Genomic DNA, 26,929 nt, shown 5'->3' with positions numbered 1-26,929 from the left:
CCACTGATAAGATTTCACTGCGTTCGAAGTAAATTAAGGTTGCCAGATTGCCAGGTTTTATCCGGCATTGCCATTTATTGAGCAATTTTTAAAAACCAAAAAATCATGAAAAGTTTTTTGGAAGCCTAAAACACGGTTCAAAATCTATCGATGAGTTTTAATGAAAAACCAATTTTTTTTCTTGATGTTTGTTGAGGAATTTCTGAGTTATGACAAAATTTTCCCGGATATTGCCCGGATTTTTGGTCGTCAAAATGAAATCGAATGCACGAATTTTGCCAGGTTTTATGTAAAAATTGCCCGGTTTATCCGGCCCGGATGCGTGCTGAAAAAATCATGGCAACCTTAAAGTAAATGCAAGGCCTTTGATTTCTCATCAATTTACGACGATTAAAACTTTGTTGACAAAATAGAATGACTGATTCAAAAAAACAAATCAAGAAATTTCTCGACGAAACACGTCAACTTGACTCTATTAGTAAGAACTTTCCCCATTGGGTGGTGCTGATGCGGATGTCTTGCAGAAGTGTTTGAAGCATGCTCAGAGTTACCAATGTTGATTATAATATGTTTGCTATATTGCAAAAATGTGCAAGTGGATTGAACTCAGAATGTTTACTTCAAGATTTCAGTGGTGAATTTCGTTGAATTTAGGTTTTCCGTTTCCAAGAGTCAGCTTTAAATCATTGCATGCTTCTCTGAATACTGAATTAATCATCTTATCAACCATCATTCAGAAAGTTTTGAACATCATATATCAACTATAAAACAAGATATAGGGATTTTTTTATAATCTGGCGGGTCTTCAAATCTTCAAAAAAATTTCAAATTTGTTCCATATTAACGTTTTTAAATATCTGTATATTTTCAGGTTTTCATCAATTTTATTTTTTGAATATGATTCAGTTAGGTTTTCCTGTCGCGATTCATTCCAGCGAAATCGATCGATTTCAAAGATAATTTCCGAAACGGTGTCCGAAATAGTGTAGTTTTTATGCGTTTGTTGGTTCGCGTTTATCGAATGAAAGAAGAAAAGCTGCAATGAAATGTGCAAGTGCAATCAATTTTTGCTGTATAGGATAGGGTTGCCATCCAGCAGGATCCCGTTTTTGTTGTTGAATATCTCGCCGTCCCGCTTTTTCCTAAAAATGTCCCGCTTTTTTTCGTGGAAAACTTTTACAAAGTTCTCTGACTTACACTAGAAAAAATCAATCTTTTTTCTCAATTTTACTTCATTGGTTCAACACAAAAAATCCCTAAAGATTCACAAAGATTCTGATTAAGCACTTTTAACCAATGCAATGTAAATAAATTTGAAGATAATATTGTTTGAGTTGCTTTCAAATGATTAAAGATCTTAATTTTTCGACAGAATTGCTACCACTTTTTTCGACTCAATCGTGCAAACTATATTTATTATTGCATTAAGGGTTTTCATGCGATATTAAATCCGCCGTTGACACGTAGGACTAGAAATATTTCTTTCAAATAATGGGTTAATTTGCGAAAACCATGGAAAATAACCATGTTTATGGCAAAAGTGAGTAGAAGTCATGTGAGAAAAACTGAGCAAAATCAATCCGCATTAAAAAAAAATCTTACAGTACTTTTTATGAATAACTTTGGCTGATGATATAAGCAGTGGTATAAGTTAAACAATACAACTAATCTTTGTGTTAAAGCTTCTTGAATGACCCATATTCTTCGGATGTGTCTCGCATTTTTTGTCATGAAATGTCCCGCTTTTTTTTTTTTTGAAAGTATCTGGCAAGCCTAGTATAAGGCCACCCGAAGGAGCATGTGCTTCGCTCGTTTCTTCCTATGTTAGTCGATGTTTTTATTTGAGCAGCTCGCTCAGATTTTGGTTGTGATATTTTTTTTTGATTTTTGCTACCGGAGATTTCAGTTTCTGCTATGCAGCACTTGGTGTCTTTTATGCTATTCATCGCATGGGGTCCTCTGACTTACCTAAACCTTTTTTTTGTACATTTTCATTATAAAATTACTCTTTATCATTAGGACAGTAATCGGAAGCATTGATGTTTAAACCTTTTTAAAGTTTATGTATGGTTTTTAAAAATGAGTTAATATTAGTTATAGTTTTAAGGCGTGTGATATAGCTCAGTTGGCAAATCAGTTGTTTCCTGAGCTGATGTCCGTGAGTTCAAATCCTAGAGAAATCAACGATCACAGTTGTACCGGAAAAGTTTTTCAATAGCTGCCCACCAACTGAATTGTTAACATAAGTCGCGAATGACATAAAAATGTTGAAACGACTATAATCGAAACAAAATTAAAAAAATAAAAGTTCTAGTTTTTTAGAAGATTTACAATCAAGAACTTTAAATTCATGTGGATTCCAATCCGATTGTCTTGAGTGGATTTAGTAAATTTTAATTTGCGAAGTTTTTCGCTAAGACCACTGCAATTACACAGAGCAACACTAAAATTGGAATGAAATTCACTTTTCGCTAGTTTTGAAGTCCACATGAAATGCTATAAATTTTCCAAAGCATTTTTACTGATCTCATAAAAAAGTTTCTTTTTGAATCTTTAGAAATTTTAGACAAAAATCCAAAAATGTCAGAAGACTCTAAACAATTAATTTTGTTATATAGTTCGTATACCGTGAACCCATCGATTTTTTTCAAATTTTTCAGCTAAATTGTAAATAAACCCGAGGAGACTTTGATGCCCGAATTGATAGCAAACCTAGACCATAATAAGGTGTCAAGAGCAAACTGATAGCATCCTTTGCTGTTGAATTTTGTACGACAGCAAAATAAGGCATAATTAAGGTGTCATATATTCTTATTTGACAGCAAGCTGAGATCACAATAAGCTATCAACAATTCAACAATTAAAAATTTAAAGTACAATTCAGTTTGATAGCAAAAATAGGCATAATTAACGTGTCAACTTTTTCTTATATAATACAAAGCTGAGACCAAAACTATAGCATCATTTGCTGTACAATAAACCCAATAGCAAATTTCCGATAAAAAATTTATACATTTTTGTCTACATAGAAATTGAAAATTGATAGCAAAATTAGGCATCAGTAAGCTACCCAGATTTTTTCAGAATACAATTTCCTTCATGTTTATGAATCAATACAAGCATCGGTAGCTAAAATCTTGATTTGAAAATAAAAATCAAATTCAAAAATTTCTTTTGCTTTCAGATTCTCATTTTCATTTTACAATTGAAAATAAGTTAATGAAATTGTTATTTTCATTGAAAGGAAATATAAAGGATTTGCTGAATTTCTGGATGGGAGTAAAACTTATAAATTATTTTAAAAAAAACGATGTAAAAATACTTACTTCTTTTCAGTATAGAAATAATCCGAATTACAGAAAACCGATTTTTTTTCAAATGAAGATTGTTCAATGGGTGCAAGGAGATGTTTGTGATTGACTGAGACCTAATATTTTGAGGATTTACAAATCGCTCGAATCAACATAGATTTTTCAAACAACATTTTTTTAAACAAAATAATTTGGTTTTGCACTATGTTTAGATTTTAAGTTAAGGCTTTAAAGTTTTTACAATTAAATTGTCATATTAAACTTTTCAAAAAATATAAATAATTCATTCTCCAGAATTAAAAACAACTATTGTTTGAAAAGTCAATTTAGTCAAGTTCATTATGTAATAATTTGTGTTTAATAAATTCATTAAAAAAAATGTTTAGCTTACCTTTTCAGATTATCAAACAAATATCAGATGGTTTTTGAATTATTGCATTTATTCTATTATCGTGCCTGAAACATAACTCTCAACGTAAAGGACTATTTCAAAAAATTTAAAAACATCTGGTACCGCAATCATACCTCAGCAAAACAAAATCAACTAATTAATATCTAAATTATAAGCTTGTTAATTTCAAAAATATTATTTCAAATACACAAACTATAGAGTTGTTTTTTTATATTTCTCACGAACACTTGCTGAACTTGTATAGATGGGACAGGAAAAATAATCTGAAAAACTCTGACTACAAAATTTGAGGTTATTTTTCCTAGTACTGAGAAGTGCTAGTGAAATAACCATCATAATATCACGAACACTACTACGGAAAATAAGGCTATTGCAATATCAGAAAACTAAAAAGCTTATTCATAGCTTTCTCAATATCTTTATTTCAAAAATTCAATTGTTGAGCAAAATTGAATTGCAACAAGATTTAATAAAAAAAAATTATGGCCGGATTGTACCTAATGCTTTCTATACTGTAGCGGAATTCACAATTTAAAGCGTTCTGGAGATACGTTGTAGCAATCGTCAAATTTGAAAACGCAAAATATGTGAACAAATCAATCACATGAAAGTTATTTTTTCTCAATTACTTAAGCTATCAAACTGCTAGCCATATTTTGCTGTCACTGATCCAAGCGCGGTGTCAAAACATTTTGTAAACAAACTATCAGTTTTTGTTTATCAGTGCGGAATTGCGTGCCGCGAGCGCAGTGATCAGAATGTGTCTTGTCCATCGTGTCCCGTTAAAGCGAGCTGAAAATATTGCGCATATTGTGGCCAAAATAACTTTCGCACTATTTAGAAGCGAATGCACATTTTTCAGCGGAGTTCTTCACCGTCTGGAATCAGACATTTCAGGGAGGTTGATCAGATTCCCACGACAGAGGGATCTGCTCAGTTCGATGCATCGTAAGCTCCCGTTTCGTGCTCAACATCCAACCGGTTCTGGAATTACCGGTCACAGAAAAAGGTTGTTCCTGCAAATTCCATGGTGAAGGTATTTATAATTTTTATTTGTTAATAATGTTCTATTTGGAACGTTATTTTTGTGTGGACCAAATTCTAGGATCAGAGAAGAGCATGGATTCAAAATCTTGTTTCGAGAAATCGCGTTTTAAAGTTGCCGGCGTGAGTGGTTTCCCTCATAAATTTCTATATGAGCTTTATTTTATAATAGAATGTATGAAATATTCAAAATTGGATATTAGTTCATGCCTAAGTAAAAATTGAAATAATGGCATCTGCAGCTCTGTGATCCAGTTTGGCTTAATTATACTAACTAGATTTTGTATTTACTGATGGAGTTGTCATGTGTAAGCCCATATTCCATCCACTAACGTTTTTTTTCTCTTAGGGACTTGGAACACTGTTTGTTCTCCCTGATTGGACTAGCTTGGAGGCCTAACTTTCTACTCTTGACTCTATGGTCTGAAGATGACTCCTCCGGAAGCTTAAGATGAGGCACGAATGACGGGACATTTTTTGAGTAAGTCTATCCGCATCTATTTGTTCTCTTCTTAATTTTAGATGGATTTTATTAAACATTCAAATTCTTCTCCTTATACCCTATGTATATTCAAATTCTTCTCCTTTTACCTATGTACCCGAAAAAGGCAACTTCCGTTTAAAATTCACAGAAGCTTAAAATAAATATAAGTTATTAGCTTCATTTTTCAATTTTCTGGTTCAAGCAAAAAATTGTTTTCACGATTTGAGAAATGACATAATAAAATGTATTTTTGTCGAATGTATGAATCGAAAATTGAGGTGAATTAAAATATTTAAGCAATCATCTACATTTGAACTTCGAAAATAAATTTTGATATTCGAGATGAATTTAACCTTCGAACACTGTTATGCTTTCTCATTCTTGTTTTCCTCATGTAAGTTCATTGGTGTTGGGAAAAAGTGGTAGAAATTTGGCAATTTGAAAATTTTAACATACAAAAATGTTTTCATGATCTTTGTTGTTTTCAGGTGGTACAAAGCAGGGCAACAACTTGCATTCATGATTGGTAAAATGATGTAAAATTTTACTAGTTTTGAGGCCCAATCGATTCCTTATATTTCGGATGTTTTGAGAGCATATGGACGCCAAATTTTGCTGTAAATGAATTTCTATTAATGCCTTGATGCGCTCGCAAAGATAACAACCGGTACAAGTCTTACGTCGATAGAACCGTTGTACCGTTTACGGGAGCTTTTCAGAGCGACCACATGCTTTCCTCTTGTTTGTTCGCACTAACATTTCTAACATTCTAACATTTCAAAATAGTTGATCCGTGATTGAACAAAAGTTAAGTATGTGGTGAAAATGCTTCTTAAAAATTTCTACCCGCTCATTTTCAACACCTATAATTTTCTTCTAATCTTCTTCTATCCATCTATAATTTTCAATTCTTGAAATGTTCTCACTATGAGAACATAACATTCACCGATAAGGCCGTAAAAATTAATTTCAAAACATAAATCACGGTGATTAATCTTAATTAATAAAAATTAATGCCTTGAATAAGCATCATTTTGCTCTTCAAGCTTTCGAAAAATGAGGTGTAGTTAGGGTCTCAGTTTTAGGAAAATTTGGTATCACTTTGCTAACCAAGTATGAAAATTTGTGCTCTCATTTTTGCTGTGTACCACCTTATGTCAAGCCAAATGAGAGCAAACTAGGCTCTCAGGGCGTGCTATAATTTTGCTTTAATTTTGCCATAAAAGTCTGCTCGGGAAGATAATCGCTACTAAAACGTACAGTAAATTAATTGAAAATATCTTCACCTGGAGTCCTAAAATTCAAAACAATCCTTAAAATGTTCACTCTCTCTTAAGTTTGTACGAAATTCTTTGACATTTCATCATAATTAAACCAATTGATGAAGTTTACACATATGACTTTGCTTGTCCAACAAATTATGTATTTTATCTAGATCCACAAGTTTGTTCTTGTTATGGATATAAAAATTTAAAATGATCTTATAAAAGTTCCACAGTGTTAATCTTGAAAACATCTTCTCAAATTTTCTTTTTATTCTGGAGGTTATTTAAAAACAGTCCTATCTAAATCCAAATTTCAAATGATATTTTTTGAGTGTAGCACTCAAAATCTTAAAATTGGGTTATGTTTTTCGCTGCTTCTAGCCAATAATAGTTGGCTGATTATGACTCACAGTTAATTTCATCCGTCATTTTTTTGCAAATCCACCACATCGGTCGACCGTGCCATATCTCCAGACACATTGCTCTCGACGAATTCTAAAATGTTCTGCACCCAATCATCAACACCCGCATAACCAACAACAGGAAATCCACCACCCGTTAGTCAGCCCGTGCTTTTGCCTCAAATGCGCCTTCCCCCGGGGGATGAGAGGGTGAAATCCGGTCGCCACGCACATTTGCCAATCGATTATGTTGTTTATTCTGGGCAAACTGGTTCCGGAAGCGGGATTTGAAATTGCCTTCTCTCTCCCCAACTTCCTTGTATACTTCCGCTTCACCCAACAAAAACGCCAAACATCAACAAACGAGCCGGCAGCCGTGAGCCGTGTGGCATGTCCAACCCATCCTGTGGTCGACGAGTGTAGTGGCTCCAGAGAGTAGCTCTAGCGAATCGGATAACGCCACTTAGTGCCTACAAATCAAGCTGCGGCCAGTGTGTTTGTGTGCGCTTTAATGCGCTTAAGAGGTGTAAATAAGTGGAAATCAAACACGGAAATGAAATTTAAACCCGAGTGCAATCGCCCGGGAGCTTTTCCCTAAGCCTGGGCAATTACGAGCTGCATGGTATGGCTCTGCTTTTTTTGGGTGTTAATAAACAACTGAATGTGTGAGGTTTGTTAAAAAGTGCTCGTTACGGATCGGGAAAATTGCATCGTAATCGATAAATTAAAGCTCAGATCTGCTAGTTGAATCCCCTGTTTCCCTCCGACATTACTCCAGTCCCTTCCTTTGTTGCCAAATTTGTGCTCCCTCTTCTTGGAAAGTTGTTGGAAATTTGCGGGTGTTTTTGTCGGTGCTGTTTTGGAACAATTCACATTCATCATTATCATTTGTTACATTGTTTTCACCATTACCGATTGCGCTTTTTCCTCCATCTGCTCCTCGAAATAGCTGAAATACAATGCAATTTCCAGGAAACGTTCGAACATTCCTTACTCTGTGTGAAATAAGCACCATTTTGACCCCAATTATCCCCCGTAGAACCACCCAAATCTACCACCCACACCCAAGGTAGGTGAATGTAAGTGGAATTCAATTGATTTCAATTAGAGAAATAACTTTCGGATCTACACCAACGCTTCCTTCCCCAGATTCTTCCGATTTCTAGTTGGATGGAGCAAATTTATCCCACACTTTGATAGATCGGATGCATCCGGACCTAATAGATGAATATCGACACGGGGCGAGAAACTTTTTTTCCTCTCATTGGGAAAAGTTTTCCGATAGATAAGCTTCCTGGCAAGAAGGTTAGAGCATGTCGTTGAATCGGTGAATCAAACGATCGTTTGTTAGCATTCCAATTGTATAATTGATGCTTTGGAATCGTTTGAGTTTCGAGATAGAAAGTATTATCCGGTATGAGTTATGGGGCCGGTTTTTTTCTCTTTTGCATAGCTGGTGTAAACGATCTGAAAATTGCTTGCACTGTTTCCGGTTCCTGATTTGCGGAATTTTGCTATTGAAGTTATATCAGTAAGATCATGAAGAGTGAAGTTCATTACAGTTAAGTCATTCCTAAAAATAATCCACACTCTAACTCTAAAAGGAGCCACAATAAGGTACATGGAAAATTCATATTCCTTTCTACCCTTTCAATTGAATGTTATGTTAGGTGGATATTTTTTTTAGTGTTTATGGATAATTCCTAACAGCTAATCATCAAAATGTATAAAAATTTACTTGGTGTGAAATTTGATTTGAAATAAAAACAATCAAAATTTAAGGCGTTTTTCTGAATACGAATCTCCCTTTCAAATTTTAAATGGGGAAAAGTCTTTCAACGCAATGAATCGTCTCTTTCAGTGAAAGTATGATTGTGTGCATATTCAACTGGATAAATGAAAAAATGCGAGAATTGTAAGTTTTTGTTGTTTTAAAAACTGATGTAAAGGTGCTACTTTCATTTCAAAGTGAGAAAGGAAATCGATCGTTATTTTGAAACTACATTGAATAGCAAATTTCATTTAAATCAGTTGGAAACATTTCAACTTGTCTCGATAATTATGATTATTTCGAAGAGGAGTCCCCCTTAAATTAAAAGGACTTGAAAGATTTTATATGGGAATAAGCTGACCTGGTGTGCTCTGCTAAACCTTCTAAAATTCAATAAATTGTGTGAAAATAATTTCATTATATATAAGTTTTCACTATCTATACAATGAGAGCTTTCACATCAAATTATTATTGGAGTACAAAGAAGATTAGATTCTCTGGAATGATTTTTTAAAACCTGATCTGAAATTGTTTTTCAACAAATGTTTCAAATCTGATATAAAGAACTCGCTTTCATTTGCTTCCTACAATGTGGGGAGGGTCCACGAACTGCCATAACAAAATTTTTCGTAACCAAATAACATCACATTTCACAAATGGCTTCATTTGCTTGATAAGTTTTCGAACTACACATAATTTCCTTCTTCCCGTTTCTCCTCTTAAAGAAAGAGAGGCCATGAATCTTAAAAAACAACCTCCCATGTATAATATGGTTGCTATTGCTTGAAAAGTTTTGAAAACTATGCGATTAAACCTCCCCCTTTCCCAGCTCTGTACTGTATGAAATCTCTCCTTAAAAAAAGAGTGTTTCTTTGTTTTTCGTACACAAATACTTTTTCTTTCAAAATTGGTTCCATTTGTTGGATAAGTCCTCAAGTTATACAAAAAATCGTTCGAAACTCCTCTTCCCCTCTCTTATCTCCAACTGGAAGGTGAAAAGGGTTTTTTTAATAACCATAGAACCATTTCTCGTACCTTTATACTCTCCCATGTAAAATTTGATTAAATTTATTTCACGAGTTCTTGAATTTATCAAAAAACGCATTGCACCTCTCTTCTGTTTCCTATCCCGTAAGGGGAACCAAATAATATTAGAGATATTTCTCATATTTGAATAATTATCTTCCCAATATGTTACCATCTGCTAGATTAATATTCGAGTTAATAACAATTTAAAGGGAACTCCCAAACCCAGCCCCCCCCCCCCTCCATCCCTTTCTATCTCATGAGTGAATGTAGGAAGAAGCCTTGAACTATCATAGAAAAAAAAATCTACTTTGATAATATCTGCTATCAAATTTGAATAATAAGTTCTCATATGATCCAAAAATATTGTATGAAAACCTCACTCCTTCTTCCCTTCTTCCCGTTGAAGAGAGGGACGGGTTCGAAATTTAAGAAAACATTTTTCGTTGTCGAATATATTTCCATGATAAATATGGTGTTATTTGTTCGATAAGTTCTCGAATAAAGCATAAAACTGCATAGGAGATCCCCTCCTCCCTTCTTATCCACCCAGAGCAGAGAATGAACAGCTGGGTCTCAAACATCGTAAAAACTTGACTCGTAGCCTTATACTTTCCTATGTGGAATTTGAATTCATGTGCATGATTAGTTATTAATTAATGCAATAAATTGTACGGAAGACCCCCCCCCCCCCCCCCCCCGTTCCCTTTGTTCAAATAATCATAGAAAAATTTCTCGTACCCATACAACATTTGTTCCCGAATTTTACAAAGAAATTGTAAAGGCCTCTTCCCCTTTTTTATCTCCCACTGAAAGAAGGTAAATATCTTAAACCATGTGTGGCCAAACCATGGCCCGCAGACCACATGTGACCAACTTTTTGTGGCCCGCGAAGCTCATTTTAAAAAAAGCCATGTTCTAAGAACTAAACAAAAGATCTCTAAATTTCTTTGAAAGCCGAAGGAATGAACATGTATTTAAATTAATTTTGAGAAAACACGCTTTTAAATTGATGTGTTTGGCCATTTTCCATACATTTTTCGAAAATTTGTTATTTTCTACCAAACGTAAAAGTATCTGAATATAATTTAAAAAAATATGAAAAAATCACCAAATATACTTTGAAACATGAAGAATTATTTGGCATTATTTACTCAAAATCGATAATTTTTGCACTCATACCTCTTTGGCTCTAAGAAGTACGAACCTCATATAATTTTTCAAAAAAGGTTACCATCACTGAAAAAAACGATTTCAATTGCAATTTTTTTATTATCAAAATTGTAGGGGAGAGTGGGGTATCGTGGGCCACTTTTAATATCTCAGATGTGTGCTGAGATAAAAATCTCGAATCAAATGTCATCGTCGTCGCTTTGCGTGAGCATATATTTCTAAATGTTGTTGAATTAAATACGCATCATATGCTTCTTTAATTTATCAAGCTAAAAAAAGTTAGAAAAATTGACTTTCATAATTAAAAATACACCCGCTAATTGTATCGATGGGGAACCAAAAGTTCATAACAAAAATATGCTCATACGCTTATGATCTTAGTTTTGTCTTGATCTTTCACGTGGAAAATGAATTTTCGATGAAACATCAATAAGTCACACAAACGCAACAAATTAGCAAATCATAGCTTGTGGGGAATCGTGGCCACACATCTTTAACCACCTATATTTTTATGTTTTTATACACATTCTGAACTTAAAATACGTTTTCCCTATCTGTAAAGTTTTCTTATGCCAAATGAGGAGTTATGAAAAATATTTTGTCAAAACGTTCGGGAGTCAGATTTTGGAATCTATTCGATCATACACAACTCTTTTTTTTCATTTCAACATCTGAAATTGCTTTAAAATAACGAAATGAATTATGAAATCACAGTTTTGGGTCAACTCATAAACTTTGCACATTATTTGGTCAATTTGCATTTAGTGGCCCACAATTATCCACCATTTATAAAAATTCAAAAAATCTTGCTTTTTTTAAAACAGTCAGAATTTGGAGAAAATAACTTATTGAAAACTAATAAAAAACACCTTGTGATACCTTGAAAATGTAGAAAATCATACCACTTTTTATTTTCATTTTATCTTCTAAAATAATGAAGTAACGGAACAACGAAAAAAAGTGGCCCATGATTCCCCACTCTCCCATACGTATTTGACACATTATCTGTAAATTCCATCACATATTTTTCATTATTGGTATGAAGAGCGTTCAAGCGGACTCTAGTTTTAATATTGAGGAGTTTGGATAGCCTCAGAAAGATAGTAAGACCCTATCAATATCGTCTAAAAAATTAAAAAATAAAACTTCGTTCATCCATAAAAATTCAATAACTTTTGCAAATTATGTAACACGTGTACGTACGTCGAACTTTCTAGAAAAGGGTATATTTTTGAAAATGTAAACTAATCCAAAAATATTTTAATTCTTTGTATTTTGTACATAAATAATGAAAAACTAAATAGATTTAACAGTTTTGTAAAACATTAAACTAGAACCTGTTTGGTACTGACGAATCTATCTGGAAATCGACTTTTTCTTAGAAAATTTTGGTTCCATTTGCATGTTCGTTTCTCGAGTTATTTAAACATGTTACTTTTTTAAAGCGGCCCCCTCACCCCTTCCAGTGAGTAGGAGGGGTCTCAAACTAATATAGGAACCATCCCTGGCCCTCAAAGACCCCTCCTGTGTCTATGGCCTAGCCACACAGACATAGGTTGGACCTTGCTACCGATGGAGGACCAATACACACATACATACATACATACATACATACATACATACATACATACATACATACATACATACATACAAACATACATAAATACATACATACATACATACATACATACATACTAACAAGTGAGTACAGTTTGGGAATGAATTTCTTTACTTCGCTCTTTAAACCACGGAGCGACTCCTTAGGAAGTTTTTACCAAAACTATATTCCAAATGTTTAATTTTTGATGATAAAATTACACATAAATATAAATTTACAGTATCTTATGCGTATTACAAGCAATTAAAGGTGATTTTAGCAAACTTCTGGATAAAAAACACAATTCGCAAAAAACCCAGTTCACAACTACTGGATCGATTTTCATTACAAGTATCATTTTTGAATCGTCTTAATAGTTACTTTGTTTTACCCAGTTTGTAAATTTGTTGGCATTGCAAAATTCAAGATGGCCTACAGGATAGCGTTTAAGTCTTCTAAGTCAGAGGTCATGAGATCTATCCTGGTCACGGCACATGTAGTACCCTTTATGTTGGCTGGTGGTTTTAGCGATTGTAAGATGCCAGCCATCATGTCTTTGAAATATGTACGTTAGTGTTAAGTTTGAATCAGGAGTTTGCAACTTTACACGATTACTCTATAAAACTTGTGACCAACATATTTTTGTTAATTGTTAGTGAATCTCGTTTTTAAGCTGTTTTTGATTAGAATTCAGCTTTTTTGCCTTGATTGAATTGGAAATGAAAGCTTAAAAACATCTGAAATGCTTGAATCTGGTCGAAAAAGCTTAAATATAAAAAGTTTAAATCTGAGAGATGTTCGCCACAGAGGCTGAATAACATTGCATATTCTTGGTTTGAATTAGAGCTCTTCAAAGAAACATGAAGTTTTACTAAGATCCTATATTTGTGTGTTCGTTCAAGATGAATACAAAATAGTTGGATAATGTTGCATTTTAATAAATACGCGATTTTCCGTAAACAATGCTTCTAAAACTCTCTGGACCTGGATATGCATTCTTTGGAAATTAAAAAAAAATCCAAGCATAATTCTTAAGTGGTCTTCTGCACTTTTTTGACCTATTTTTATTCATTTTACTATTCAAAGCATGCTCTGAAGTGAAATGAAGTCAAAAAAAGCATTTTAATACCCAAGAACATAAAATCTCCCAACGCCAATGAACATAGACTTAATGAAAACTACCGTGCTATTTTAAAGCAAGCACTCGGTGAGCATCTCAAAACAATCAATTTTGAGGACAAATTGACGGAAAAGTGGGTTTCTGTTAAGAAAAATCTGCTTTCAGATATTGTGTAAAGTCTTTAAAGTAGAGTTGGGACTAATGCACGATTGTACGAATATGGCATTGAACTGGAATGAAAGAAATGATTATCACAATTTAAAGATTATTGTCTGAAAATTAAAAAAGAATCTATCAACAAGATAAACTCAAACATCGTTTTTACTGTGATGAAATTTGATGTGGGACACTAGAATGATTTGGGCTCATTTCTGAATTACTCAAACCCAGGGCTCTAAAAATCTTCGTTTTGGTTCGAAACTCATCCATGATTTTTTGCAGAATATTTAAGTTACGTTTACATGAGTAAATTTAAACTTTTAGGTTCGTATGGGAAAATTGAATATTTTGTACTGAAAAATCAACATCATTTTAGTTTTTTTTTGTAGAACCGAGCCTGCTTATTGGTTTTGTGCCAAATTAAAAAGGCACCAAAGTAAATTTTTCGCTGATCAACTTTGTCGAAGACCGCAACTTCATATCTTATTATAGGTGTAATAGTTGTTTGCCTTCTGGCATTGAAAAACAATAAATTAAATTGACATCACTGCTGCAGTATGCTGATGCCTCGCTAAGTATAACATAAAAAGTAGTCATGCAATTCTTCGCAAGGCGCTCAGCAGTGAGGTCAATTGATTTTTTTTATTTTTCAATGCCAAAAGACATGCCCCTATTCGACACCTAATAACTGTTTTGTCTAATAAGATACGAAGTTACGGTCTACGACAAAGTTGTTCAGCGGAAAAATTCCTTTGGAGCATTTATTAATTGGCATTAAAACAATAAGCAGGCTCGGTTCTACAGAAGAAACTAAAAGATGTTGATTTTTCAGTATAAAATATTAAATTTTCCCATCCAAACCTAAAAGTACAAATTTGCTCATGTAAACGTTACTTAAAAATACTGCAAAAAATCATGGATGTGTTTCGAACCAAAACGAAGCTTTTTAGACCCCAGGGTTTGAGTAATTCAAAAATGAGCCCAAATCGACTAAGTCTGGTGGAACACCCCTTAGAACAGTTTTACACAATCATCAGCTTCAATCAAACATCATTCAGCACTCATGATAAACTTTAAGTAAAAATTATCAAAAACGTTTTGAGCTAACTAAATAAATAATTTCAGAAACCATTCATTAAAAAACATTGTATTTTCTGTATTAAATGGTTAAAAGAACTAAAATTATAACATTGGGGTCGCTATCTTCAGTTTTCATGGCATTGAACGGGATTCCGGAAGAAAAAAAACCATTTCTCTCTGAAAAGGGCCTTAAACTATCCAGAAAATAGGTCCAATTTAAAATAGATTCCCCTATGAATTTGTTAGGAAATTACAACTAGCACAGAGAACAGACGTACAAGCTAGCCCACAAAACTTGTGTAAAATTTCCAGCGGCATTAGTTTAATTATGAGTTCATATATACGGTTACGCCTTTTCGAAAACTGTACACTTGAAAATTTGATTTGTAACTTTTGAACGGCGCAATAGGTGCCACTGTTTAAAGTCAATTTTCAACATATTTTTTGGATGTCTGCATTTGAAATTTTACACACTTTTTTAAAGATTTTTTGTTCGAGCTTGTACGTCTGTTCTCTGTGCAACTAGTTACATATACTACCACTTATATTATTATTTACTTTTCTGTCATTTAGAAACTCAGAACTCTGATTTAAGAATTCAGAAATCGAAGTTAAGAATCTTGAATACAAAATTGTAGGTATAGGGTAAAACGCCATTGACTATATTTTGATAAATTTTGGAGATTTGCGAAGTTTTTAGTGACTTCTTTTTACACAAATGTGTTCTTAAAACCAATACCTTGTAATTTTAATAAAAATGGTTACCAGATATTCATTAAAACACAAATAACAATTAAATTAAATTTTTAGGTGTCTTGGCCATCCATCACTTAAGTTGTAAAAAGTGATCAAATGAAATAGGCTTTTACACCAAGATGGTTGCTTAAAATATCCTCAACATTGATTTTATTGATAGTTCAAATTATATATTTTAATTATCAATTGATGAAAAACTGTGGTAAATTGATGTTTGATGGTAAACTGAAGACAAATTAAATGTCAAATATCCGATCAAAATGCCCTCATGAATTTATGGACAAATCACCCTCCTCTCAAGGTGCTGTTCGGTAAGATGTAAACAAAACCATGTGTTTTATTCTAAATTTTGGAGTGCAGTTTTCCATGAATACAGACCGATTATCGAAATGATATATTGATCTTCTTCTTTGCTTAGTCCTAAATTATCATTAGGATGCATAATAATTATGACTTTCGATCGAATTTGAGTAAAAAACGTGCACAGAAAATCGAATCGGTTCACTAAATTTGTCACCAAAAGCAGCAAAAAATAAAGTCAAGAATTTCAAAAATTTTCATTTTTTTTATTGAGAAATGTTAACAAACCACTTGTTTTTATCTTCTCTAATATATAAAGATGAGTTGGACTATATATGTTTGTACGCACCTTATACAAATCCACACCGCTTAACCGATCAGCCTGAAATTTGGTACAGTTATGTGTTTGGACCATGGGAAGGTTTTAGTAATAGTTTCGAGCCCCTCCCACCTGAGAAAAGGGACCATCCCATAGAACTTTCGTTTTTTTTCCCACAAACCAAAAGTCATGGCACCCATTTTTCAGAACCAATTTTTTCCCTTTGGCGAGGTTGTTTTCACCATCACCATGGGCCGGGCATTAGAAACGACCATCAAGAGTTCACGTGGACTGGAAAGCAAATCAAAGCTTGCTGAGCAACAAAGATTTGAAAAATAAAATTTTGGCGGGTGTTTTTTCCTTCTACTGTTCAAAACACGTGGTACCGGTACGAGATATTTTTATGCAATAATGAGCCTGCATTTCGTATTGAAAAATACAACTATCCTGTACAGAATATATTGACTAAAATTGTAGTGATTTTCAATGAGCTGCCTACCGGCCCGCTGGGGGGCTTTGAGTGTTTACAAGGATTTACAGTGAACAGAACAGTCAACAGTGAATTGACTTCTTCAGCTGAATAACTATTTGGACTGAATGCTGAAAAACAAATGAACCGATTTTCATAAACTCCAGCTTTTAACCAACCATTTCCAAATTTTTAGGATTCCTTATAGAGAAAGAAAAAAATTAGATTCAGAGTTACATATATGTTGAAGGCTGCAATTTCAACGCTTTGATAGCCGCCGGGGAATCTAAATGGGGGATTACAAAATTGATTAGATAATACAATCTGAGGTTTTTAGTTTTATACAATCCTATTGCATTGGCCAATTTATTTAAACTTTTTATTTATTTTTGGTCATCAATGTGTTCAATTCTACCATTCAATTTTGAAAAAAACCGTTTGGTACTGCGAGTTCAAACAAATGATTTCAAAGAATTTTAACATTGATCACTCTTCAAAATAATTAATGGAACTCAAATAAGACCATTTCCATAACATTTTAATGGTTATTTCGGTTCAGAGATGATTTCTTTTTGATAACTCCAAGAAACTTTTAGTGCAACTTTTTTACATTTAAGACAAACAGTGTTAAATTAAAAAAGCGAAAAAAGCAAACATTCAATCGAAAACATGCCAAATGAGTCTTAAACATGGTTCAACAAGGTTTGGAAGTGTTTTTAGAAATTTTTAATTAAATAAAACTTAAATATACCATTGTACAGGGAGATCATCCATCTTGAAAAGTGGGATAGTCTCCAAAAGAGATTTAAGTTTTTTGTGATAGAGAAGAAGGAAATTATTTTGAAATTCAATTCATAATCCTTAAAACTATAAGCTTCTTCTAAAAAATTGAAATCGATAAACACAGTGAATAATCTCAATAAAAACTTTTAAAAGACTTACAAAACTTACGTGGCCAAACATGGGCCCAATTTCTTAAAATGATGAATATAAAGCTTCCAATATTTCGAAAAATCAAACGACTCATTTTGATTAATATCTTTTGTAAACCTGAGCAAGGCCGGGTAAAATCAGCTAGTGTGTAGATAAACTTGGAAAAAATATTTTTGCACTTTTTTCTGAATCAAATAACAGAATTAATTTATTTTCACTGTGAATATTGTGTTGTTTTCAAGTCGTTTTTATCTAATGTTTTGGAGCATCATTTGCCTACACTGGGGCGTTAAACATCCAATGATTTCAAAGGTTTAAAGGCGTTTGTAAAAAATCGAATATTTTCATAGTTGTTACATTAAAAAGTAATATTTTTGATAGAATATGAGTAGAAGATAGAAATACTAAGCACATGTTGCAATGTATTCGGGTGTTCAGCTTATGTATTCCGCATACTAGGTCATTTCCCTTAGCAGGTGCATATTCCCCCGAAATACCCTATTCAGAATTCAGGAAATAAAATTTAACACAATACTTCATCAAACCTCTGTAAAGCATTCACTTCAAGCATGATTTACGCATCGAACAAGCCAACATGTATGATTCAAAGTCGGAAGTCTGTACCATATATAAATATGAAAAATCGACTTCAAATAGTCTTTAATATTAGCTTCAGCTCATTTTCCAATAAATCCACACACCGTTTTGCAATAATATCGTGCACGATACCAATTAACTTTAACTATACTTGAATCTCGACTCGAACAAACTACTCAGTAGCTGGCTAAAGCTCAACGATGCTGGAGGAAAAAGGCGCGCTTTCTTTGCAGTGGTACTTAAAAAGAAAAGAAAAGCCATTCTGAATAATCGAGGAAAAACTGGCAAAATGGGAGAATACTTGGCATTCATATACTTTTCCTTCCCCGCTCTCCCTCGTTTATTCAAAGAAACCGAGAAGCGCAAGATCTTGTGCAATGTTTCTTCGCTGTGCTTGCAAACTACCCACGATACGAAGCGTACGTTCGTTCAAGAATAGCTTATAGCTTATGATGGCGAAACAAAACACAGTAATGAAAAAATTGTTTGAGGTAGCTGCAACAGAAAAAAAACTGGAAAGAATATGGCTGGCCAAGCGTAACGGGAAGCAACAAATGCGTTTCGTTAGAATAACACACTGAAACAATTCGAAGGAGAGAAAACGGGAATAGTGAGCGGAAGGGAGAAGTTGCCTGATAAAAAGCAACGATTTTAAAGCCAGTACATAAAGTTTAGTTCTTGACTACCAAGATCCTTTCGTTCGGTGGTTTCTGGCGAGAAGTTCATGTCTTCCGGAAGGGGCGGGAGATCTTCGGAGGAAACTTTCCGGGAACCGAGACCTACATAGATCTGACCCAGACATTCAAGAATGGGACAGAGGATGCTCCGGAGCATTGTAGGGGTACTATGAAAAAAAAATCCACTTTTGTTTATATCAAAAGAAGTTTCATTGTTTCCGGAACGTGTAATACCCCGGGGAAGAGTCTGTGATCCGGAAATTGGAATATAGGTCACTTATAGTAGTAGGTTTTTAAAGATGATAACAAAAGTTTTCATTTGAGGTTAAAGTAAGATGGAAGCTGTTCAATTTTGAATTCAATAAGTTGAACTTTTTTTTTCCAAAATAATCTTTTATTCGATTAATTTTTACAATGTTAGATTCTACAAGATATGCAAATATGTACATTTTCAAATATACAAGTTTTTTTCATTTCTCAATACTCATTTAAACTAATAAATTTCTTTAGTAGTTAAAAAAGTCTGATCTGAAACTACAACAAATAACAGTAGGAACTAAAAATGTATTATTCAAATCTTATCATTTTCTGGATGCGATCTTCGGTTTCCGTCTGGTTCATACAAAAAAAAACACCATATCCTCTAGTTTTGTGTTCTTTTTAGGTTGGATTTTCAATTTTTCGGTTGCGAACGTGAACGAGATCGCGTGGCAATCTCTACAATCGGTTTAGTCTTCTGCTTACCCTTACGGCCTCGTTTCGACTTCGGCTTCTGGAAATCGTCGTTGATCATTGTCTTGTCCATGCTCGGTTCCTTTTGTGTTGCACACGTTGTTTCCTCCGGGTCCGATGATGATGTTGACGTGATTGTCGCCGAGCGTTTAGCAACGTGCTTAGTAAACGTATCCATAGGTTCTGGTTCGTGTTGTGTTGAATCTTCGATGAGGTTCTGCGTCTCCCGCGGCCCTTTGCTTCCCCCGGGATGCGGACCATCCGCACCAGCAGTGGTTTCGTCTTGGTTAGTGATGGTGATCGAAGCTGATTCTTTTGATGTTGCTGGTGATGATTCCGTGGGTTTGTCAAGAACTTTTATATTGCTCGAAATCGGTGCAGCCCTTAGCACTGGGCCAGGAACAATTCCCGTTGCTGCGATTGAGCTGTATGAACTTGGATTATTACGAGAAGCGTTTGATAGAAGCTTCGGGCACGATGCCTTCTGGTGACCTTCCTCCTTGCAGAAAAAGCAGCGATTTTTCAAGCCGTCGTAATAAATACGAGCTCGAAAATGTCCAATGAAAATACTTGGGGGGATTTCTTTGGCGACCTCCATATGGACTCCTCGCACACCGTTAAAAATGTTTAAATTAAATTGTTGCGGGTAGCGCTCTCGCACATGTTGGCGAATCATGCCAAATTGTCCAAGCACGTTAGCGATGATTTTGTCGTCGATTTCGGGTGGTAAGTTGAATATTCTTACATACCGGAATATTCGGCTGGCAATTTCCAGAGTCACTTGAGCCTGTGTCCCATCGTCAAATGAAAAAAATGTATGAATCCAATGCGTTTTCCAGAATTCGGTGAATTCCGGTTCATCGAAGAACTTCACGTAAAAATGTCCGTCATTCTCGTCTTTGTACACAGAGTGCAGGTCAGCTACTCCCAGGTTCAGCGTACCGGTGATGAAATTCAGCACATCCAAGTGTGACGGGGTGGCTGTTCCAACATCGAAACAAAGCTTCAATGTGTTCTTGCGAACTCCAGATTCCATTTTTAGTCCAATGCGTTCCGTTTGTATTAACGACTAAAAACACGTGGCGACTGCACCAAGCGAGCAAAAAATCCTACAATCGATCGCGAGCGAAAATTTTTTGCGACCGTTCGGACTCACGTCTCGTCCGAGAATGATGTTAGTAATTATTTATTCAAAAACGTATACGCTGTTTTACATCGTCATCTCAATTTTTTAATAAATCACCATATTTTTTATACTTTAACTCACCGAAATCGTATAGTTGTGTATATACATAGGTACCTGAAAATAAACAAAAAGCTGTTTTCAATACATTTTCGAAAAAAATATATAATAGACAATTTCATCATCTGAGGCATATTATTTGATGACATTCAGGTTTTAAGGAGCGAAACTCGTTTTGTATGATTACAATTGTTTTCTTAGGTTTAGATTGTCACTTTTTGAAGAGAAGCTGTTCTTTACATCCATTCGTATTCTTGAAATCTTTCTAATATTTCTTTCACAATTAAGTTATCTAAACTACAAAAACATAGAAAGAAATGAGGATGTCCATTCCCACTCTAACCCTAACCTAAATTGAGCTTGATTTGCTTTTTCTTTAATCGGGACCGTAGTATTTGTCTACCCAAAATGCTCGGTGCCGGTAGCACGGTCATTGCTTTCTCATGCTCTGTTTCGGTTGACGAGTTTTCAGATTCCGTTCCTTTCTTGTTGCCATTCTTTACACTCGAACCACGTTTCCTCGTTTCCTGTTGATCGGTTTCATCTTTTTCCTCAACGGCAATAGGCATCGCCTGCATCTGTGTCATCATTAGCGGCAATACGATCGGAGCGACTATAGTTAACTGATTCCGGGTGCCTTCCATCGGAGCTTTTTGCATAACGTCCATCGAAGCATTTTCCTCTGTGTCTCGAAAGCTCGCTCTCACCTCACCTTCGGATGTTGAGGGAGAGAATGCTTAGTACACGATGCCTTGAGATGATTTGTAGCTACGCAACCAAAACATTTGGCCCGCAACCCATCGTAGTAATTCCTCACTTGAATGTGATTGATGTGGAGACTCGCTGGAATTTCTCGGAGAATCTCCATATGGATGCCTCGCAAACCAGACCATATATGAAATCCTGTTTCAACAGCGTATCTTTCACGCACTAGCTGATGTATTGTCCCGTATATTTCAAGTTCCTTTGAATACTCCGAATCATCTATTTCTGGATGCAGTTCGAACATTCTAACGTAACGGAACAAATGGCCTGCTTCCGACAGCGTGATCTGGATTCAGGTGCCATCATAATTGTCGAAAGATAAGTTGCGGGGTAGCTTCTGGCGAACTTCTTGTTGCATTCTATGAACCTGGAACTTCACAAAAACTGAATATTCCTTGGCATCTTGATACATTGCTAGCAACATATCACTTGTGATACAATTATCACGAAAGAATTAAAAACTTCAAAATCCTTAGGCTTTTTGCAAACATATTATAATCAACATTGGTAATTCTCAGCATGTTTCATATACTTCAGCAAGGACATATATGTCAGCACCACCTCCTGGAGAAAGTTCTTACTAGAAGGAAATTTCAGCGTGTAGAATTAGCTCTTTATAATACTTTTCATTTAGGCACATCTGATTTTTTGAAAACTCATAATCATATTTTCAGTATAAAATTTATTAACGAAGTCAACTTACTTATCATGAAAGATATTATGAAAAAAAAAAAAGTAGATATACTTGTGTTGTATTTAGTAGAATTGTCAGATCGGGACACAAAGTTTTGGTGATAATGAGCTTAACAGTTTTCGCCAGAAGCTTTCGAAGTTTAGTCTAAGGCAACTTAGGTCTTCTAGATAGCATTTATTCATGTTCGTAAGAACTTTCCTCACATGGAGGCGAGTTTCATGTGTCCTTCAAGTTTCTAAGGAGTGAGGAATATTCCTACTATAATTATATTTGCTTTTTGGCTCTCTTTTAAAATGCATTCGCATTGTATTTCCATGGCCAACCGTTGCCATTTTGATCTTCATTTTTCATTACTGCACTGCAATAAAATCTAGTTTTTCACTTTTTAAAGTTAAAACTTTCAAACTTTGCGCGACGTGAAGAAAAAAAACACGTGCGCTATCAAACAAATTGAAGATCGTTTTCGACGGAAAAGTCAACTTGACAAAGTTACCAAGAATACTTCTTCATTTCAGTGTATTAGTATTAAAATACAGTGTATGCCTGAATGGTGTAATTTTAACGACCCAAAAAAGGATCTTTAGAATCGTGTCTTAATTGTCAAGCCAAGTAAAACTATTTACAGTCCCCCCACAATCATGGGTCACACACAATTATTAGTCACCGGTCATTTGAACTGCTGATATCTATTGAACTAAAATAAATTTTTCCATGCTTCTATTTTTAGTTTATAGATAATATCATCAAAGTGCATTAAAAAAATCATGTGTGCGCTGGATTACAGTAAAATTGCTGTTTGAATAGTTTTTGTCAAACGTTAAAAATTATCTGTTGAACTATCGCAAAAAATTCCAATGTTATAAGGTTGACATCTTAAACCGTTAAGCCCCTTATGCGGGTATTTGAAAAATTCCAACAAAATAAATAGGTCTCATATAAACAAAAAGGACGAGTTTACGTTTTCCAAATGAAACTGAGCGACTAAAACGCGAAATTTCAAAATTATTTGCAATATAAAATTGACCCATAATTGTTACAACATCTACCAAATTTCACACAATCATGGGTCACTTTTTTGCTTGCAAAGCAAAACATTTCTTGGTTGCTATAGCTCAACCCAAATGCCCCTTGAATTTATACTATCAACGAATGCTCCTGAATGTTTTCCAGAAACGCGATGATTTTCATGTTTATATTCGGGTGTTGCCAATGTGACTAATAAGTGTGAGCAATTTGACTTATTGTTACGGGCTACAATTTTAACCCATCATTGTGGTTTTGAAAATCGCTGATTGTTTTGGTAAATTATGTTTTTTTAAACAAAACTGAAAATAAAAACACATTTGAACTCAAAGAAGAAGCATTTAATGACTGAAATACATGCAAAGCTTGATATTTGGTCAACTAACACACAAATTAACAAGCATTTTATGGTGAAAGGATACCTTAAGTGACTAATGATTGTGGGGGGACTGTATTAAAGAAAAAATTTTGATCGCATTTCAGGTTAAATATTATGAAAAAAAAACCTACAGCTAACTTCTGATCTAAAATTAACATTTTTTTTTTTTGAAACAAAAACGAACACACACATATAGGATCCCATGTTTCTTTGAAGAGATCTAAATTCTACTTAAGACTAAGCGTACATCTTTCAAGGATATAATGGCTAGCATTTTACTAATGCTAACACCACCAACCCACAGAAAGAGTACTTTGTTTGCAGTGACCAAGACTTGATCTCATGACCTCTGGCTTAGAAAACTTGAACGCTATCCTCTAGGTCACGGTCGGCGGCGTATTTAATTTTAATATTTCCAATCTAATTTGAAGTAGAATATCAGAATACTTTTTCACGTAACGGAACGCCATAATTATTACAACAATTGAAATCGTAAAGTTGATTATAGTTCCAGAATCTTTCGTTATGTATTGAATTTGCATAAGAAAAAGATGAATTTCGAATCTTCTGAACCAATTTACTTGAAACTTGGCAGGTGGGTGCTTCTGAGGCCGGGAAAGGTTCCCATTATAACAGACCCGTGCGAAGGACCCGCTCATGGGGGGGGGGGGTTCAAATTTCTCAATTCAAAATCAAGATTTTCAAAGTTATTTTGAATCATTGCTCTGTCCGGCAAGTCAATCATCAATTATTTAAAATTATGTTCCTTATATAAATTAAGTAATTGAACCGGGAATTTTCGTTTTTAAAAAACTAAACTACGAACTACACGACTTCACGGTCTGAACGATAATGAATTTATTTTCTTACTTCAGAAGCCTAACGCCCTATCGTTTCCCTAAAAGTGTCTACCTTGCACCTGTCAACGATACCACGCCAGTGGGATCCATTGTTGGCTCTGCATTCCTGGGTTTGGCTATCACCGATGTTGTTGACTGATGTGTTCCCATATTCGATCTTGCTGACCACGCAACCTGGGTGTTAGCGCGTACAGGCCCACCTGGTTCAGGTGACACGATATTCGATGGTGCCGGGCATCTTGCTGACCACGCTGTCTGGGTGTTAGCGTGTGCAGGTCCAACTGGTTCGGGTGACACGGTATTCGAAGGTGTCGGGCTGGTCGCGTCCTTAACTCGTCCCCCCTTAGATATTGCTCGTCCCGAGCAATCTGCTGATTTTACTTTCCGCCAATACTTGGTAATGCCGATGGCCAACAGTATAACCATGAGAATGATGACGGTGCCGAATGATCCGAAGCCAAGCTGATATGTCATGTCCACTGTCTCCAAGTGTTGTCTATTTTTCAAATTGAGTTCATGCAACTCCGAAAGGTTTACGTGTCGTTCTACATGTAAGGTTTTGATGTTTGTTAATTGTACTGGAAGAACTGATGGGTGATCGAACTTTATTTCGTAATTTTCAAAAAGTTCATTTTTGATGTATAATGAACAGTTGTGGAACGTTACGAAATGGATTCCGGTCAACGTTCTAGGTGTTATGCCGCAGGTGCCATTGATGATTACGCCTTGGTGAGCGGTTATAATCAATAGGGTTCCTGGAGCAATTATTCTTGTTTCTGTTGATGGTGGCTTTTCTGACAAAGGACATTGTCCATGACGTCCATTCAAAAGTGGAACTTCGCAAAGGCTGTCGCTGATTTCAAGTAGTTGTCTTCTCTCACAGATTGTAATTTTGTTGTTTTCTCGGCATTCAGAGTTGATGGCCAGAATTTGCTTGTCGTTGATGAAAACTTTGTTGTATGCTATTTTTACTGAATGGTTGAATATCGGTAAGGGTTCAATGATGACTTTCTCGTAGGTTGTGGGTTGAAAACGTGGGATGTTAACACATATGATGATGGATGAGCCTTTGAAGAGTGTGGTGGTCGTCAAGAAGTTGCTAGCGTCGTCTAGGTGCTGAATTTCTAATCCCTGATCTTTTATCTCTTGCAAAATAACTTCTATTTCTTTTGGTGTAAGTATAAATTTACTAATAATATTCACTTTTGACAGTAGTATAGCATATTCGATTGATTTTAAATGTTCGAGAAAAGTATCCAATTGAAATGTTATTGCTATTTTTTGATTTTCAAATATGAGATAATTGTCATTTTCCATAATTGTATTCAAAGTGTTCTGATGATCTCTGATATCTTTGTTTAGTAAGTCTAGTCTATTTTCGAATTTGGAATTGATTCTAATTTGCCGGTTATTCTGTTTTATAAAAGTGTTTCCTGTTTTTCTAAGTTCATCTAAATTGTTATTTATAACTTTTAGGTCTTCTGCATCTAGATTTCCAGTGATTAATTTGATGGTGCTTCCTAATATGTTAATTGACCTTTTGCTTCTATTTGATTTTGGATACAAAGTGCTAAGGATAAATTTTATTTCTCGTATTTTCATTTTGATAATTTGAGAAAAATCACTCGTCGAGTTATGCATTTGGTTAATGACATTTTCTATAATGGATATTGAAATTTCAAATTTTTCGAAGTCTATGACATGAAGTAATCTATCATAGCCGGCAACTATCTTTCCCTCCCCCCTTTTAAGAATCAACGCTCCTGCGTTGTTTGTGATATCGTGGATTTGAATGGTTTGTGGGTGGATGGATAAAGGTAGTAGTATGAGGATAAGGAATATCAAGGGTGTCCGTGCTAGCCGATCCATTTAGTCCTTCTGAAATATTAATAAAGCATTAGATTCGTTTCAGGTTCTCTTTATGTATTTCCCGACCAGAAACGTCAACAAGTATTCTGCCCTTGTTCTCGACGGCTATGATCGGTAAATACTTTTGTTTGGTCTTCTTTTTTATTCCTTGCACTTTATTGTAGGCGACCTCGTCTGGTTTGAAGTTTGGTTCGCTTTCTCTGTGTTTGTTGTGGTAGCTGAGGTTTTTATTTTTCGATTTATTATGTGCTAATATGATGTCGTCGTAAACTTTATTGCGATTTTGAATCATCAATTCTATATCGAGGGGTCTTTCCTGATCATCTTTTAGTCCGTAGAAGGCTTCTCGTGGTTTCATCTTGATAGCGGAATGAATAGTATTGTTGTATTGAGTGCAAGCAATATAAAAGATTTCCTTCGTGCTTAGGTCTTCATAGCTAGGTTTAATACATCGAAAGATCTCGGCTATG

General features: G+C 34.8%; 2 protein-coding genes across 2 annotated transcripts in view; both read right to left on the bottom strand.

The window, feature by feature from the left end:
- LOC129741928 (protein amalgam-like) overlaps positions 1-20,930 on the bottom strand; it is a 264,878-nt gene extending 243,948 nt beyond the window's left edge. The window contains exon 1 of the mRNA XM_055733744.1: positions 20,894-20,930. The gene's annotated coding sequence lies outside the window, so the exon portion shown is untranslated. The remainder of the gene's footprint in view (positions 1-20,893) is intronic.
- Positions 20,931-24,605: 3,675 nt separating this feature from the next.
- LOC129745546 (uncharacterized) lies at positions 24,606-26,483 on the bottom strand. The gene is made up of 2 exons (XM_055738673.1): positions 24,899-26,483; positions 24,606-24,817 (listed from the first exon to the last, which is right to left on the bottom strand). Exons 1-2 carry the CDS (start codon positions 26,457-26,459, stop codon positions 24,639-24,641), a joined length of 1,740 nt encoding a protein of 579 aa, XP_055594648.1. The 5' UTR covers positions 26,460-26,483; the 3' UTR covers positions 24,606-24,638.
- Between the last annotated feature and the right edge of the window lie 446 nt (positions 26,484-26,929).

This window comes from Uranotaenia lowii, chromosome 2 (genome assembly GCF_029784155.1).
Source record: "Uranotaenia lowii strain MFRU-FL chromosome 2, ASM2978415v1, whole genome shotgun sequence".
In the NCBI taxonomy this organism is placed as follows: domain Eukaryota; kingdom Metazoa; phylum Arthropoda; class Insecta; order Diptera; family Culicidae; genus Uranotaenia; species Uranotaenia lowii.
This window is presented reverse-complemented; position numbering and strand designations above follow the sequence as displayed.

Excerpts from the sequence above, each read along its gene's own strand:
- LOC129745546 (XM_055738673.1), bottom strand. The coding sequence starts at position 26,459 with ATGGATCGGCTAGCACGGACACCCTTGATATTCCTTATCCTCATACTA. Across the intron at positions 24,818-24,898 it reads GGACGCGACCAGCCCGACAC|CATCGAATATCGTGTCACCT; the intron begins CTTCGAATACCG and ends GATGCCCGGCAC.